Source organism: Dasypus novemcinctus, chromosome 18, assembly GCF_030445035.2.
Source record: "Dasypus novemcinctus isolate mDasNov1 chromosome 18, mDasNov1.1.hap2, whole genome shotgun sequence".
Lineage (NCBI taxonomy): Eukaryota > Metazoa > Chordata > Mammalia > Cingulata > Dasypodidae > Dasypus > Dasypus novemcinctus.
The window spans coordinates 77,430,103-77,448,822 of NC_080690.1; the positions used below are offsets into that span (position 1 = coordinate 77,430,103).

The 18,720-nt window shown below is 42.8% G+C and overlaps 1 protein-coding gene across 1 annotated transcript; it reads right to left on the minus strand.

The window, feature by feature from the left end:
* Positions 1–4,263: 4,263 nt before the first annotated feature.
* Positions 4,264–5,252, minus strand: LOC101440622 (ribonucleoside-diphosphate reductase subunit M2). The gene has a single exon (XM_004481781.5). It carries the CDS (start codon positions 5,201–5,203, stop codon positions 4,310–4,312), a length of 894 nt encoding a protein of 297 aa, XP_004481838.3. The 5' UTR covers positions 5,204–5,252; the 3' UTR covers positions 4,264–4,309.
* Between the last annotated feature and the right edge of the window lie 13,468 nt (positions 5,253–18,720).

The following is an 18,720-nucleotide window of genomic DNA, read 5'->3' on the forward strand; positions in this document are numbered from 1 at the left end:
TGGGCCATGGGAGGACATACAACGTCCGGAAATTGTCCCTGGAGCACCACCCAGGACAACTCCAAGTCCTGAAAATGCCTCCACATCCCTTCTCTTCCTCCCATTCCCTGCACCCAGCAGCCACCATGGCCACATTTTCCACACTAATGCCACAATAGTTCATGAATAGGATATTATTAAGTCCACTCTAATCCTTACTGTTTTCCTCCTTCCTGTAGACCTTGGCTTGGTAGTGTCCATTCTACATCTATGTCAAGAGGGGGTTTAGATTCCACATGGATACTGGATACAATCCTCCTGCTTTCAGTTGTAGGCACTCTAGGCTCCATGGTGTGGTGGTTGACCTTCTTCAACTCCATGTTAGCTGAGTGGGGTAAGTCCAATAAATCAGAGTGTAGGAGCTGAAGTCTGTTGAGGTTCAGGTCCTGGCTATCTTATTGTCAGTCCAGAGATTCAAATCCCCTAGATATATCTTAAACCCCAGCACCAACTACAATTCCAGTAAAGTAGCACGAAAGGCTTGTGAAAAGAGATCCCATCTGAGTCCAGCTCCATCACGCAGAAACACCAGCTCCAAAGAAGGGCCATCTGAAATGGCAGTGAACCCCATCTAGCATGACCATAGAACCTGTGGGTCTCTTTAGCCCTCAAAAGGACCAATATCTGGGGTTGTATCTACTTTATCTGTCTCTGAGACTCTGCTCAGGTGTGCATAACGGCAATCCTTCTGACAACCTCCAGATTCTTTTTTAGAGACTCACAGCCATATGAACTCATTTGTCCTTTCCATTTCCCCCTTACTTTAGGTCAAACAGCATTTTTAACTCCTGTTATTATATGTAGACAGGGATATTCTGCTGGTCCACATTGAATCTTTAATTCAAGGTCATTTTCTAGTTCCGTCATCAGCTGGAACTTGGAAGTGATCCCTCAGTACCAGGGAGGCTCATCTCCAGGTGTAATGTCCCATGCCGTGGGGAAGGCAGTGCATTTACATGCTGAGTTTGGTTTTGAGACTGGCCACATTTGAGTAACATGGAGGCTGTCAGGAGGGAGCTCTTAGGCATAGTGCTGCTCTAGGCCTTGTTCTTATTTCAGGTGTATAGGCTCACAAGCATAGTCATTAGTATCAGGGCCTCACATTTGGAGCATCATTCCTTCCTGGTCCTTACTGTTGCACTTGGGAGACTGCCACTGCTCCCCTAGGGACCACGACAGAGCCCCCACTGGCCAGGAACCCAGTACCCCCGCAGCTGTTGTTTTTAATAGTTTCCACTATGAGTATATCCAAACATTTCCATGCACCCTGGACACATGCCCTATATAACTCCCTGTCAACCATATATGTCCTGTCAATAACATCCCATAGCAGTATTCCTCCACTGCCATTGTTGAACCACTCTGTGATCCAAAACTTCCTGAAAAGTGAAGCCCAATATAATGCCAGGTTCCCTTAATAGTAAAATGGAATATAGCGATGAGTTTAAAGGTTAGATATAGAATACATATTGATTTGGAAAAATTCTACATCCTATATTTTTCTTTTCTTTTTTCCTAATTATCGAGCTTCTCTTCACAAGAGCCTTAGATCACAGTAATTCATCTATACAATATACAGTACTCCGTCATATCCATTGTAATACCTTGTCCCTTCCACAGTGATAATCTTTTAACTTATTCATATCATATTTACTGAAACTGATGTACAGATATTGAGACAATAGCTTTCAAACAAGGTAACATTTGTGTTTACATTGTGGTTCATACTTTAGGCTACACAGTTTTCTAAATTTTTTAGTTATCCTATGTTTTACATTATGGTTCACATTATTAGTCTGTGGTCCCTTATATGTTTTTGGTGTAATATTACATGTTTTATATCCATCCTTGTGTACTCTTGTGAAACATTTCTTTTGCCCTAAAATTTACTTTGGTTCCATCTATTCAATATCTATTTCCCCTTCCCCTTGGGCCCCACAGTGACAGTCAATCTTCATTTCTTGAGGAGCCATGTTCAGAGATACTTGCAACAGTGTTGAGGGCTTGACTTGCTCAACTGCCCTAATGCCCTGGGAGCCACCCTTTCTCTTGAGAGATACAGTTCCCTCTATTTGATGGCATTAGTCCTCTCCAGGATATGGGTCTACCTTCACTCTCATTATATGGGTCTCGACCCAATGGTATAACCCACTCTGGCAAAATGAGCATTCACATATTCTCAAGGAGTCTCTCCTGTGTCAGATTTTCCCTTTGAGTATCTTAAACAGGTAACTTTCCTAATTATATTTTGAAAAGGTTTTCTCAGCATTTTACCTTCAAACAACATCTGACAATCTCCTATGTTCATATGTTGCCCCTCCCTCCCCCCAATTTCTTGGGCAATATTACCCATCCGCCCATACCTAGCCCCCCTCAAACCCGCAAAGTCCCACCCAAAGGTAACCCTATGCCCCCATTTTTTTTTTAATGTTGCCCAAGCATGAGGACCATAATTTTTATTTATTAACTTTAGGTAACAATAAGATAGAAAAGTCCCATATTACAAGAAAAGAAAGATTGACTATACAATAAAGGCTAATGAAAACTGACAATGAAACAGTGGTCAAACAGCCAATGTGATCAGTTGACAAGTGCTGCCAAAGGGCCCATGTATATCAGGTACCGTTTTCCATGTAACATCTTGGCCTTTTTGTTTAGAACATAAAAGGCAGATTGACAACCTAAGTCCTATTAAATACATCTATGCTTATAGTTCCTTATTAAAAATTTGAATAATATATATTAGTTTATGCAACATTAGTTTTCTGTTGAAGTTTAGGAAATCAGGTTGGCATCAGACTTATGGAAAATGTTAGAAGTGATTGCACAATCAATAAATCACAACTGTAAGACAATTCTGACTGATTATTTTCAAGTGTGAACTATAGATATAATCTAAAAGTTCACAGGTAGTTTCCCATTTGATCCTTTCATACCATCTAGGAGGGGGAAATAAAATTTGAGAAATTAAATGTTACCTTGCCTCACAGGTGTTAAGACTGAGCTCACCAGCAGCCAGTCAAGACAATACCTCGATTCCTAGTACCTTAAAAAGTTATTAAAGTGTTTACCTGAAAGATTACCCTTTAAAAAACAAACACCCTTTCTCTTATCCCAGGATACCATTGTGTTACAGGATAAAACACATAACTGTTGCCGCCTTTCTCCACCCCTCCTCCCCTTCCAGCCCCCGCCATCCTTCCTGCCAGTCCCGCCCATATTGCCAACCCACAATCTGCCCTCTTCCCCAGTAACTGCTTACCTCAGGTCTATCCATCAGCTTCAGCCTGTCCACAGCCGCCCCTTAGCCAACCCTCCCTTCATCACGCCCCTCCCTCTACCCAACCCTATATAGCTAAGTGTACTTCCGTAATAAAGCAGACCTGTTCTTGCGCTCAAGCGGTCTCCGTGGTTTTTCCTCAACCGCACGTCCCCCACGCCTGGAGAACCGGTGCTCCATCTTGGAGCACCCCCCGCCGGCTGATCGGCAGGAGCAAGCCCCCCCGACTCTTGGGCCTGAGCGAGGATGAAACCCTCTCGCTCAGCTACAACTTGTCTTCTATGTGGCCTTGACTAGGCACAACAGCTAGGTATGCACAGGATGGACTCTAAAATAGATTTTAAAAATACTTCATTAAAGAAAGTAAAGCTTAGAAATAACATGCTTCATCTACATAGATTTAACTTTAGTCACCTAGTACATTTTGAATTGGCTCCCATTAAGTGGTAGATTCAATACTTTGTATTTGGTATAGAAACCAACAAAGTTCAGCTATATTAGGCTTTTAGCTTGACAGTACAATGTTTATTTGTATGTAAAGTGCCACTTTTATTTACAAACTAGTAAACTTTAAAATCTGCTTTGAAGCAGGAGGATGACATTTTCCAACTGCCTTGTGGTAGTAACTGAATGTTTAATCCTGCTGGATCCAACTAGCTTGAGGGTCTCCCCACTCGAAAGCCGAGACTGCTCCTGGGACAGCTGTAGGAGAGTCATCTACAGCCAACCTGCTGGCAAAAACCAAACACTAACAAGACCTTTCATAAAAATCCTACTAGCCTTTTGTCTTAGATGTCCTCTTTCTAGGCGACTCCACTAGTATTTTTAACAGGACTAGCTGAGGTAGCTACACAGTTTTAAAGATGCCATCAAAGAATATTACTATTAGGGTCAATTCGTGGTGTAGCTGGTTGATACGTTTCAAGAAGCTGATTTTTTTTTTTTATGAGGGAAAAAAACCAGCAAAGTAAGAATACATCTTCAGTTCATTTAGAAGTCAGCATCCAAGGTAAAGGAATTCTCGGTTGAACTTGACATCACTCCCATCCTCTGATACTCGCCCACTCTCTTCTCAAAGAAGTTGGTCTTCCCTTCCAGTGAGATATTCTCCATGAAGTCAAATGGATTCTCTACTCTGAAAACCTTGCCAAAACCCAGTTCCAGCATAAGTCTATCTGCCACGAATTCAATGTACTGCTTCATTAAAGTGCAATTCATTCCAATCAGTTGCACAGGCAGGGCCTCAGTCAGGAACTCCTGTTCTATCTTAACAGCGTTGATAATTATTTCTTTTACTCTCTGCTCTGAAGGTTTGTGAAGCAGGTGTTTGAACATTAGGCAGGCAAAGTTGCAGTGTAATCCCTCATCTCTGCTAATAAGTTCATTGGAAAACGTGAGGCCAGGCATCAATCCTCGTTTCTTGAGCCAGAAAATCGATGCAAAAGAGCCAGAAAAGAAGATTCCTTCTACTGCTGCAAAGGCTACAACACGTTCTCCATAGGTAGCTTCTTTGTCACCAATCCAACGCAAGGCCCAGTCTGCCTTCTTCTTTACACAAGGCATCGTTTCAATTGCATTGAAGAGAAATTCCCTTTCTTTGGAATCTTTAATGTAAGCGTCAATAAGGAGACTATACATTTCAGAATGTATGTTTTCCATGGCAATCTGGAAGCCATAGAAACAGCGGGCTTCTGTAATCTGAACTTCTTGGCTAAATCGCTCCACCAAGTTTTCATTTACTATGCCATCACTTGCTGCAAAGAAAGCCAGGACGTGCGATATAAAATACCTCTCCTCAGGCTTTAGGGCTTCCCAGTGCTGAATGTCCTTAGAAAGATCCACCTCCTCAGCTGTCCAAAAGGAAGCCTCAGCTTTCTTATACATCTGCCAAATGTCATGGTATTCTATGGGAAAGATGACAAAGTGGCGGGGATTTTCTCTGAGGAGTGGTTCATCCTGCTCGCTGGGGACAGGAACTTTAGTTTTCTCTGGCTCGGCGGGCTCCTGGAAGATCTTCCTGGCATATGCCCCCATTTTATTTCTTCCTTGTGCACATACTTACCGCCAGCTCATCATAGATTTCACCCATGTAGATGTCAGCTTACATCCTTCCTCTACCCCGCGATTTCCTGTAAACCTATCTTCCAGTCTCAGCTCTCTGAGGCAGCTCGCTTATTTCATATCATTGAGGTCATGTAGTATTTGTCTTTCAATGCCTGGGTTGCTTCACTCAACATAAGGTTCTCAAGATTCATCCATGTTATCACGTGTGTTTGTAGTGTATTTGTTCTTAAAGCCGAGTAGTATTCCACTGTATGTATATACCACATTTTATTGATCCACTCATCTGTTGATGGGCATTTGGGTTGATTCCAACTTTTGGCGATAGTGAACAATGCTGCTATGAACATTGGTGTGCATATATCGGTTTGTGTCCTTGTTTTCAGTTCTGCTTGGTATATAACCAGCAGTGTTATTGCTGGGTCACATGGCAAATCTATGGTTAGTTTTCTGAGAAACAGCCAAACTGTCCTCCAAAATGGTTGGATCCTTCTGCATTCCCACCAGCAGTGCATGCATGTTCCCATTTTTAACACCCACTCCAGCATTTGTATTCTAATGTGTTTTTCTTTTATTTTTTAAGATTTATTTATTTATTTAATTCCCTCCCCTCCCCTGGTTGTCTGTTCTCTGTGTCTATTTGCTACGTCTTGTTTCTTTGTCCGCTTCTGTTGTCATCAGCGGCACCGGAAGTGTGGGCGGCACCGTTCCTGGGCAGGCTGCACTTTCGCGCTGGGCAGCTCTCCTTACGGGCACACTCCTTGTGTGTGGGGCTCCCCTACATGGGGGACACCCCTGCGTGGCAGGGCACTCCTTGCGTGCATCAGCACTGCGCATGAGCCAGCTCCACACGGGTCAAGGAGGCCCGGGGTTTGAACTTCGGACTCCCATGTGCTGACAGATGCCCTAACCACTGGGTTAGGCATTTCCCCTGTTTTTTTCATAGCTGCCAATCTTATAGGAGTAAGATGATATCTCATTGTAGTTTTGATTTGCATTTCCCTGATAGCTATAGATTTGGAGCATTTTTTCATGTGCTTTTTAGCCATTTGTATTTCTTCTTTGGAGAACTGTCTGTTTAAATCTTTTCCCAATTTTTTATTTGGGTTGTTTAGCTTTTTATTTTCAAGATATAGGAGTTCTTTTATATGCAAGTTTATAAGTCTCTTATCAGATATATGGTTGCCAAATATTTTCTCCCATTGTGTAGGTTCCGTTTTTACTTTCTTGACAAACACCTTTGAAGTGCAGAAGGCTTTAATTTTGAGGAAGTCCCATTAATCTATTTGTTCTTTTGCTGCTCGTGCTTTTGGAGTGATGTGCATGAAGCCATTTCCTATTACAAGGTCTTGTAAATGTTTCCCCACACTGCTTTCCAAGGTCTTTATGGTCTTGGCTCTTATATTTAGGTCTTTGATCCATCTTGAGCTAATCTTTGTATAAGGTGTAAGATGGTAATCCTCTTTTATTCTTCTACATATGGATATCGAGTTCTCCAGGCACCATTTGTTGAATAGGCCATTCCCTCCCAGTTGAGAGGGTTTGGTGGCTTTATCGAATATTATATGGCTATATATATGAGGTTCTATATCAGAAATTTCAATTCGATTCCATTGGTCTGTGTGTCTCTCCTTATGCCAATACCATGCTGTTTTCACTACTGTAGCTTTGTAGTATGTTTTGAAGTCAGGTAGTGTGATTCCTCCAATTTCGTTTTTCTTTTCAATATGACTTTGGCTATTTGGGGCCTCTTTCCTTTCCAAAAAATTTCATAGTTAGTTTTTCTAGTTCCTTAAAGAAGGCTGTGTTGATTTTTATTGGGATTGCATTGATCAGTTTTGGTAGGATAGACATCTTAATAATATTTAGTCTTCCTATCCATGAACAGGGAATATTCTTCCATTTATTTCGGTCTTCTCTGATTTCCTTGAACAGTCTTGTGTAGTTCTCAGTGTATAAGTTTTTTACATCTTTAGTTAAATTTATTCCTAAATATTTGATTTTTCTATTTACCTTTATAAATGGTATTTGTTTCTTGATTACCTCCTGATCTTGTTCATTATTGATGCACAGATATGCTACTGATTTTGTGCATTAATCTTTTATCCTGTGACATTACTAAACTCATTTATGAGTTCTAGAAGCTTTGTTGTAGATGTCTCAGGGTTTTCTATGTATAGGATCATGTCTTCTGCAAATAATGAAATTTTGACTTCTTCCTTTCCAATTTGAATGCCTTTTATCTGGTTCTTGCCTCAGTGCTCGAGCAAGTACTTCTAAGACAATGTTAAATAGCAGGGGAGAGAGTGGGCATCCTTGTTTTGTTCCAGACTTTAGAGGGAAGGATTTTAGGATTTCTCCATTGTAAACAATGTTGGCTGTAGGTTTTTCATATATACTCTTTATCATGTTCAAAATATTTCCTTGTATTCCGATCTTTTATAGTGTTTTTATCAAGAAAGGGTGCTGTATTTTGTCAAATGCTTTTCCTGCATCTATAGATATAATCATGTGATTTTTTTCCTACAATCTGTTTATATGGTGTATTACATTGATTTATTTTCTTATGTTGAACCATCCTTGCATACATGGAATGAATCCCACTTGGTTGTGGTGTATAATTCTTTTAATGTGTTGTTGAATATGATTAGCAAGTATTTTGCTAAGTATTTTTGCATCTAGGTTCATTAGAGAAATTGGTCTGTAATTTTCCTTTCTTGTGGTGTCTTTGTTTCACTTTGGTATTAGGGTAATGTTGGCACCATAGAAGGAGTTAGGCAATGTTCCTTCTGTTTTGATTATTTGGAAGACTTTCAGAAGGATTGGTGTTAGTTCTTTCCATAATGTTTTGTAGAGTTCACCTGTGAAGCCGTCTGGCCCTGGGCTCTTCTTAGTTGGGGGGTTTTTAATGACTGATTCTATATCTTTACTTGTGATTGGTTTGTTGAGATCATCAATTTCTTCTTTTCTCAATATAGGCTGCTTATGTGTTTCTAGGAATTTGACCATTTCCTCTGAATTGTCATTTTTGTTGGAATAATTTTTCAAAGTATCCTCTTATGATAGTCTTTATTTCTGTGGGGTCAGTGGTAATATCTCCTTTCTCATTTTTTATTTTGTGTATTTGCATCTTCTCTCTTTTTTTCTTTGTTAGTCTTGCTAAAGGTTTGTCAATTTTTTTGATCTTTTCAAAAACAAGCTCTAGGTCTTGTTTATCTTTTCAAGTGCTTTCTTACTTTCTATTTCATTTACTTCTGCTCTTATCTTTGTTATTTCCTTCCTTCTTCTTCCTGTGGGATTACTTTGTTGTTTTTTTCCTAATTCCTCCAAATGTGCAGTTAGTTCTTCAATTTTTGCTCTTTCTTCTTTTTTGATGTATGAATTTATGGCTATAAATTTCCCTCTCAGTACTGCTTTTGCTGCATCCCATAAATTTTGGTATATTGTATTATCATTATCATTTGTTTAAAGGTACTCATTGATTTCTTTTGAGATTTCCTCTTTGACCCACTGTTTTTCTAAGAGTGTGCTATTTAATTTCCATATCTTGGTGTGAAATCTGGGCCTCTGGCCCTTGCAGATTTCCAGCTTCACTCCACTATGGTCAGAGATATTATTTTGTATGATTTCAATCTTTCTGAATTCATTAAGCCTTTCTTTGTAGCCTAGCATATGGTCTATCTTGGAGAATGATCTATGTGCACTTGAGAAAAATGTATATCCTGCTGTGTTTGGGTGTCATGATCTGTATATGTCTATTGGATCCAGTTCCTCTAATATACTGTTCAAATATTCCATTTCTTTAGTGATTCTCTTTTGAGATATTCTGTCCGGAGTGATAGTGGTGTATTGAAATCCCCCACTATAATTGTAGATGCATCTATTCTTTCACTTAGTTTTTCCAGCATTTGCCTCAAGTATTTAGAGTTGCCCTTGTTAGGAGCATAAATATTTATGATTGTTCGTTCTTCTTGAGAGGTTGTCCCTTTCAATAATATGTAGTACCCTTCTTTGTCTCTCACAATTGTTTCGCATTTAAAGTCTATTTTGTCTGATATTAATATAGCTACTCCTGCCTTTCATTGGTTATTGTTTGCTTGTGAGATTGTTTCCCAACCATTCACTTTCAGCCTTCATGAGTCTCTGGGTCTAAGATGTGTCTCTTGTAGACAGCATATAGATGGGTAATATTTCCTTATCCGATGTCCTAGTCTGAATCTTTTGATAGGCGAGTTTAATCCATTGATATTCTGTGTTATTACGTTCAAGGAATTTTTTATGCTAGCCATATTTTGATTGGGCTTGTGTTTGTCATATTTTGTGAGTTTATTTTCTTCCTTCCTTGTCTTTTTTGTTGCTCTTACACTCTCCTCCAACTCTTCCTGTCCTGTTTTTCCCTTTCTTCCTGCATTACTCCCTTTATAATTTCTTGAAGGGGAAGTTTCTTGTTGGCATACTCTTTCAATTTCTGTTTATATGTGAATATTTTGAAATCTCCATTAGTTTTGAATGTTAGTTTACCTGGATTCAGTATTTTTGGTTGGAAATGTTTTTCTTTTAGTACCTTGACTCTATCATACCATTGCCTTCTTGCCTCCATGGTTTCAGGTGAGAAATCAGCACTTAATCTTATGGAGCTTCCCTTGTATGTGATGGTTTTCTTTTCTCTTGCTGCTTTTAAAATTTTCTCTGTCTTGAGCGTTGAATAATTCGACAAGTATATGTCTTGGGGGGGGCCTGTTGGGGTTTATGATGTTTGGGGTGCGCTGTGTTTCTTGGATATCCACATCTGTTTCTTTCAGTAGATTTGGGAAGTTTTCAGCCATTATTACCTGCAACACTCCTTCTGACCCCTTTCCCTTCTCTTCTCCTTCTGGGATGCCTATAATACATACGTTTGTGCATTTTGCATTGTCATTCAGGTCCCTGAGTCCTAGCTGGATTTTTTCTATCTTTTTATCGATCAATTCTACTATCTGTTTGATTTCCGATGTACTGTCTTCCACATCGCTAATTCTCTGCTCTGCTTCTTCTAATCTCCTGTTATTAGTTGCGAGTGTATTTTTGATTTCTTGAACTATGGTGTTCATTCCCATCATATCTGTTATCTTTTTGCGTATGTCTGCAATTTCCCCTCCAAGTGTTGTCTTCATATTGTTAACCTCTTCCTTTACTTTATTAAATTTGTCTGTGATATATGTTCTGAGATCTTTAATTACTTGTGTGAAGTTCTAATCCCCTTCCTGGTTTTTAGTTTGTTCATTGGATTCAGCCATGTTTTCCTGATTACTGGTTTGGCTTGTAGATTTTTGTTGCTGTCTGGTCATCATTTTATCTTGACGGGTTTAATCAGTTCCCTAGCTTCTTTGTCTAGTCTTGCAGGTTAATTAGGTGTTGATTTTGCGTAATTGTTATATCTTCTCTTTGTCCACTTTGTTCTTCTTATTCTAATTTCTTATTGTTGGCTGAGTTCACCTTGAAGGAAATTATTAGGGCCAGGGGAAGGCAATTGTGTAAACAAGGAAAATGTGTAAAGTAGTATTGGTAGTAAATGTTAACAGAGCAACAATATGAGTTCTGGGAGGATGGATATTAGATTCATGTAAGTTGTGTAGAGTTATAGCAGTTGGTAGAGTACCTATCATGAGGTCGTCAACTGAATATGGGAGGAATATGGTATGAATTTGCTAGTATTTTTGTGAGAGAGGGAAAGAGAAAAGAAAGGCAATAATTTCAAGAGTGGATGAAAAACATAAAACAAAACAAAGGTATTAGAAATTAAGAGTTGGACACTTTGTGCATCAAAGAAAGGGAGCTGGAATATAGGAGAGACAGTAGATGATGGAGGATATCAAGATGTAGGGGAAAAGGGATAGTGTAGGTAGCCAAAATCAATTCACACAGAAATGAGGCAATGGAGGATGAGGAAACCCAGCAAATGTGAGGTGTTCCCAGCAGCACCTATTGTATAATTAAGATAAAATAAAATTAAAAGAAAATGAGGGAAACGGACTTTGGCCCAGTGGTTAGGGCGTCCGTCTACCATATGGGAGGTCCGCGGTTCAAACCCCGGGCCTCCTTGACCCGTGTGGAGCTGGCCATGCGCAGCGCTGATGCGCGCAAGGAGTGCCGTGCCACGCAAAGGTGTCCCCCGCGTGGGGGGCCCCACGCGCAAGGAGTGCGCCCGTGAGGAAAGCCGCCCAGCGTGAAAAGAAAGAGCAGCCTGCCCAGGAATGGCGCCGCCCACACTTCCGTTCCGCTGACGACAACAGAAGCGGACAAAGAAACAAGACGCAACAAATAGACACCAAGAACAGACAACCAGGGGAGGGGGGGAAATTAAATAAATAAATAAATCTTTAAAAAAAAAAAAAAAAAAGAGAAAATGAGGGACCAGAGAGAGAAAAAAAAAAGACTTTGGGGGATATGATGGAAGAAAAGACTAGGAGATAATGCAATGTTAGCAAACAGGATAATAAAAAATAAAGTAAAAATAAAACAAAACAAAACAAAACAGAAAAAATGCAAATGTTGAGGGCTAGGACATTCAAGGACCTTAGATGGACCTCAGGTCATGATGGATTCAGGGATGGAAAGTCTGTGATATTGCAGACTCAAGAGGTGTGAATCTCTGTGGTATGGGCCCCCAGGGTTTAGGGGACTCTGACCTGGCAACCTCAAATCTGGTTAACACAGAGCCTGGGAGCAACGCAGTGCAGCACAGCCTTCAGGGATCCCCACAGCTGGGTGCCAGCCATATGGGGGAGATCATATCTGCAAACTCTGACTTATGTGTCAGAACCCCGTAATTCACCCTCTCACTTGGGTCTCTTTGTGGCTGTATCACCAATTCGACTTCAGCACACCTCCCACCCTGTCAGCCCCTGATATGGCCTCCTGGGTGGGCCTCTACACTGCAGCCAATTTAATGATGCTGCAGATCAGTAGGCAGGTCCAGGGGGAGGGGCTCCAGCTGGAAACACCAATATCAGAGTCCAAAATCGAAGTTCCCACGCTTCGCAAAATATTCCCCCAATCAGCTTCCAGATGTCTCCTACCCTACCAGTCCCTGAAACAGCCTCCTGGTGATGTCTCTTTATTTCAAGCAATTTAAGGCCGCTGCAGATCGGCAGCCAGCCTTGGGAGCGGGGCTCTATCCAGAAGCGCTATTATTTGTGTCTGCAATAAAAAATTCCCCACCTCACAATAAAACTCCCTTTTGTCTCCCCAAATTGGTTTGCGAAGGCCTCCTGCCCTGTTAACCCCCCAATCACCTGCTCAGGGCTTATGAAATCCCCAGTACTGCAGAGCCTCCAGGAATCGCCACTGCAGTGCCGGTGCCGTGACTTCGCCCACCCTAGGAGGGAGCGTCTCATGTGCAGCCCCCACCTCCATATAATAGAGTCTCAATTTTATCTTATACACGAATTTTCTCTGTTACCTTCCCACCAAATCGATGTCCAGACACCTCCTGCCCTGCAAAATCCCAAAACAGCCTGATCCCGAAGAATTTCCAACGCTGCCCAGCCGCTTCTTTGCAGGAGAGATTGTCAGTTGCGCTCACTCAGCCACCATCTTGTCCTCATGTTTTACAAACTTATTGCTTAGACCAATACATTCTATTATATGCCATGAAATGGATGCAATATCCTGGCTGTGCTTAAAGTATTCAAGCAAAAAATTAATAATGATCTCTGCTTGGATTCTAGTTAGAGTGAAGCAAGCAGGGAAAAAATATTAGCCAGTTAAAGAAACATTAATATGTACTAGATAATAGTAAGGAATTATTGTTCATTTTGCTAAGTATAATAATGTGTATTATGTATTTATAGGGAAAAACTTCATACAAAAGAAGTTAAAAAGGGCCAGCAGTGTCACAAGTTGCTGACAATTATACTTACATGCTCCTTAGGTGTGATTCCTGGATTTGAACATGGGCATTCAGGGGGTGATGTTGGGTACATTTCTCTCAGGTCAAATTCTGCCCAAAAAGATCAGTTGGTGGTACAGGGAGGCCTTCATAGGGGCTAAGAAAATAGAGAGATATAGAGTGAATGATTCAAATTGACATAAAAGAAATAATGTTGGCAGTATCTTTCTATCTTGCACCAAATATTAATTAACTCCCCATGTTCCAGGCCCTATTTTAAAATCCAGAGAACACAGTGGCCAATAAGGGAGACAAGATCAACTCATTCAAGACAATGTGGGGCAATGAGCACATATAGGTCCATCATCTCTGATTTTGAACTGACCTCTTCCATTTTCTTACTTTTGAACTCTTGCTGAATAAGAATTCTCATCCTCAATAAGGGGATAGTAATAGCCCTATGTCTAGGCCATTCACAGGTGAAAGTAAACACATCCAAGGCCCCATGCATTATGTCTGGACAAGGTAGACACTCTCTATGCCTTATCTCTTTTTATGGCCATAATACAGTGATCAAGAGCATGAACACTCGACAAGCAGGCTGGGTTCAAGCACAATCTGACTTCATTGGAGCCATATGGCCTTGAGTAAGCTACTTCACTTCACTGTACCTCAGTGCCTCCCTAGGGAAAATTATGACTGAGAAACTTCTTTTCAAGTATTTTTGTAAGGCATAAAGAATTAACACCAGTGAATGATGGACTGGAGTAGACTTACTGTGCTTCTACTATGGAATTATTGTTATTCTAGCAATGGAAGAACTTTAATCATTGATGTGGAGGCAGTGAGCAGAGATATGGGTCATTAGATAGAAAAGAACTTAAGATTCAGAACAATTGCAGTTTATGTCCATGCTCTGTGGGACTTATTGTCCCATCTTTAAAATGGGAATAATTACAGTTTCTCCAGTTCATGGTTGTGCGGAGGCTGAAAGATAGAGCCATGAAACATGAACTGACCTGGCAGTTAAAACAAGTTCACTATTGACCAGGAGCATTAACTGGTAGAACTTGTAATGGAAAAAAAGAGCAGATGTTGAGTTAGGGGAGTAATTTGAATTTGTAGTCTATGGGGCAGAACAGTTCAATACTTTAAGTAAAAGTTTAGATTTTACTCTTCATTACTATTATTCGCAGAACTTCTCAAATGCTCTTCAACAAGTTAGCATTCAAAACTCACCTTCCCATGAGCTCTTTCCAGTTTCACCTATATAAAATTGAAGCCTCTATCCACCCATCCCAACTCTCATCCCATTTTCAGCACCTCCCTCTTCTTTATTTGTAGGTGCAAACCAAAATGATACTCCTTGGTGTCTACCCCTTAAGACATCTGCCTCCGAGCTTGTTCTTCCTAATCACAGCGCTGAAATGTTACTCAAAATATTTACATTCTCTGGGATTTTCTTTCCTCTTTTAAAATATTTCATGGAGCACATTGTGACCACTTACTAAATATATTTGGAATGAAATTGTTCACTACCCATGGGCAGTGGTTTTTACCTTCAGTCACATCAGGTATGGGAAAATTCTGATAACTGTATTCAGCCTGAGGTAACTGAACAAGTGAATTGGATTCCTGTTCTAATTTCCTCCCATCATTTCCAAATCTTTCTTCAAGTCAGATATACCTCTGCTCCCTTCCTGAACAGCACTGTCTTTTATCCACTTCTCACCACCAACTTTCCATTTTAACGTGGAGAGCTTTGTTTTCCAGAAGCACCTTCCTAGTATGAATATGATTATAGTGTGCCAAGTAAAGGAACATATATGGAATTTGGGAGATGAAAGTGAATTGAATGCCATCAATCTCCAGGAGAACCTGGTGACCTGATACAGACATTCACAGACCTCCCATCAGACCCTGCCTCCCAGCGATGGCAGCCAGAAGCAGTGACTTCTCTTTCCTAACCTGTGGGCTCTTGGGATAAATTTGCCACTGACTAATTCTCTGCTCCTCCAGTTACAGCCTTCCAAATGGTCTCAGCCTTGCAAATTCAAGCAACGTTTAATTCTGTTGTTGCTGTAAGGGGCAGACCTAGCATGGCCTGCCACCTTTCCCTGAGACCCAAAAATGCATCCTGCCCTCAGGACCATGTGTGTCAGCCTGGACAGATAAAACACAATCCCCTGGAGAAAAGGGGACTGCATTGGACATCTCCCTGGATGGGCTGCAGAGAGACCCGCTGGCTGTGGGGAACCAATGTCCATGAGGGACACTGACCTTCCTCTGCCTCTTCTCTGTCTTTCCATCAAAACCTGTGTGATTAGTGCTTTGCTGTGTCCCTGACACCTGCAGTGGAGAGGTTTGACCTCTTTTAGGTTTCTCCTTCTCATCAAAGGTAATAATACACTTATTCTCAAAATATATATACATACATTTCTGATGGGACTCTTACAGTCCCACAGCATAATGCTATTTCTATGCTTTCAAAGTCTAATCACCTCACCCAGTAGTATTTTCCCATGCTCCACTTGCCCTCCTCTCATGTGATTTTAAAGATACTTTTTTGTCTTTATGTATTTTTTTAATTTACATTCAAAAAATATGAGGTCCCCATATACTTCCCACCCCTCTCACGTCACTCCTCCCCCCAAAACAACAATCTCCTCCATCATCATGAGACATTCATTGCATTTGGTGAATACATCTCTGAGCACTGCTGTACCTCATGGTCAATGGTCCAGATCATAGCCCACACTCTCCCATATTCCACCCAGTGGGCCATGGGAGAACATACTGCGGTGGCTTGCTCAGTCGGTGGCAGTGGGGTCTGGCTGTGGACGAGGGGTCGGTCCAGCTTTGGATGAGGGGTCAGTCCAGCTTGGGACGAGGGGTCGGTCCAGCAGCAGATGAGGGGTCGGTCTCACAGGGGTTGCGCGGTTTGGCTGATGGGGTCGCCTGGAGAAGCAGGTGACGAACTGGGGACAAGGGAGGCCAGGCCCTTGTCGGGGGCTCTCAGGACTGGAGGGCACACGGCAGAAGAACTACCGCGGAGACGAGGTAAACACACCGGTCCAACTTCATTGAGGAAGTGGCTACAGTTTTATAGGGGCTGGGGAAGGCTGATTGGTTGATGTTTATGCCATGTTCTGATTGGTTGTCGCAAGCAGTTACTGGGGAGAAAGGTCGGTGGGAGGTACTGGAAGGGGGAGGGGTGGTGGTTAGGGATTGGCTATTGCTGTTGCTGGAGGAAGTGGCAGGGTTTAGGGATTGGTGGCTGCTGTTGCTGGGGTGGAGGGCAGACTGGAGTTTCCAGCCCACGCCTGGCTGTTGCTGCTGTTGGGGGGGGGAAGGGCAGACTGGGATTTTCTGCCTTGCGCCTGCACAGGGAGAAAGAAGAAGAAGGCATCGTGTGGCGCTATCCGGGAGGAGGGGTGGCCGTGGAAGCATGGCTGCTGAGGAGGGGAGACCCGAGGGCACTCTGCACCCATGCCGAGCTCCCTTCAGGGGTGGCGGTGAGTCTGACCAGCCACCTTATTATGGGGGCAGCAGCTTGGAATTAGGCCTACTGCGGCTGCTCCCCCACCAGGCCAGCAAACCACACTTCAGCCCGAGGGGTGACCGCATTTCCCCCTTCTTTTCAAATAAGGGCCAGGATGGCAGCAGCAACAAGTAGCCGAGGCCCAAGAGGCAGTAAGCAATGAGGGAAGCAGGGCTGAAGAGGGAGGTGAGTATGACGGGGATATAAATGTACAGTTTGGGGGGCGGTATCTTGCCGTTGCAAACAAGGGTGGCCATGTCCAATTCTTGTTGATCTCGGCGGCTATAAGGTCCATCTGCTGTTAAAAGTCCAGGATGACAGCGCGTTACAGGTAGTTGATCTCTTCTTGGTGGCGAAGAGTGACAGAGGCAGACTGTGTGATGGTCTGGAGGATCACAGCTGTGAGGACAAGTCGTGTCAGGGCACCAGCGGCGGTGGTGGCGGCAGCATCGGGAGTGGTGGAGACGTAGGCGAGGACAACAAGAAGGCCAAAGTCTCCATGGGCGCGAGAGAGGCCGATGTTAACGGGGCGGGCTGACATGGGGCGGCCCAATCTGCAATGCAATGGGGGTTCAAGCAAAAAAAGGAGGGGGGCGGAGGACAAGAAAGGACCCTTTGGATGGCTGAGAAGAGGAGTGAGGTCGAGACAGGAGGAAACTCTGCAGAGGTATGGGGAGCTGTTAAAAGCAGAAACATTATTAGATGCTAGAAAGCAGGCCGTGGGCCGGGGAAAGCAGGTTGTGGGCCGCTTAGTGGGGCTGGAGCTGCTTGAGAGCGATGGCGGCATGGGAGGCCACGGTTACAGAAGACTTGGGGCACCTGCGGGAAGAGTGAGCAGGAAGAGGTCGGGTAGGAGGAGGCCGAGAAGATGAAGTGGGGGGGGTGTCCTCGGCAGTGGCGAGTCACTGATAGCTGACCTGTACGTATGTGCTAAAAATTGCATTAGCCTGATCCTTGGCGAGTTGGATGATCCTTCTAATAGCCCATGGTCCGACTGCCAGTGCGAAGAGGACAATAATTAGGGGGCCTATGAAGGGGAGGATGTAGGGGAGGATGCCATTGAATCCCCAGGAGAAGCCTCCTTGGGATTCTCTCTCCCTTTTTCGTTTTTCCAGGCCGGCCCTGACTTGGGCCAGATTGTCCTGAATGAGACCAGAGTAGTTAGCATAGAAACAGCACTCCTCACTGAGAGTGGCACAGAGGCCTCCCTCTTTGAGGAGGAGGAGGTCTAACCCCCTACGATTTTGAAGAACCACTTCAGATAGGGAGTTAAGCAATTTTTCTAGGTGGTGGATGGATGTTTTGAGATGGGCGACATCCTCATCGATGGCTGCCCTGAGAGATGAGAAAGTGGTGCTGTGAGTGGTTAAGGCTGCAATTCAGGTGCCAGCTCCTGCAAGACCTAGAAGAGAGGCAGTAGTAATGGCGGTAATGATCTCTCTTTCCTGCACATGGACTGGAAGAAGATAGTGCTGCCAGAAATCAAAGAATTGGTTATTTGTATGATAGAAAACCTGGGGGAGTATGATTGTGAGCATGCAGGTTTCGTTGGTGGAGTTGAGGGTGCCGACATTAAGACATGGGGTGTGACCTGTGGAGGAGCACAGCCATCTTGTATTATTGGGGGGTAAAGAAATTTTGAGGTTACGTTAGGGGTGACTGTAAGGTTGCAAAGAGTCTTCATGGATGGGTGAACAGCGCCTCTGATTCTGGTGACGCAAAGCCCGCTTTGAGAGACAGATTGGATTGTCAGTCCTACCTTCATTTGGTTCCAATTACAAGAGGCGGGATTGCTGCTATCAGAAGATTGGTAAGAGGCATTGGTGGCTATGGCCTCGTAGAGAGGAAGTGAGGGGGAGAGGCATAGCCAACAGCTAACAGTAAGGTTAGAATTGGAGGAGTTAAGTGTACGAAAGGTAGCTTGGACTA

Coding starts and splice junctions, on each gene's coding strand:
- LOC101440622 (XM_004481781.5), bottom strand. CDS start 5,203: ATGTATAAGAAAGCTGAGGCTTCCTTTTGGACAGCTGAGGAGGTGGAT.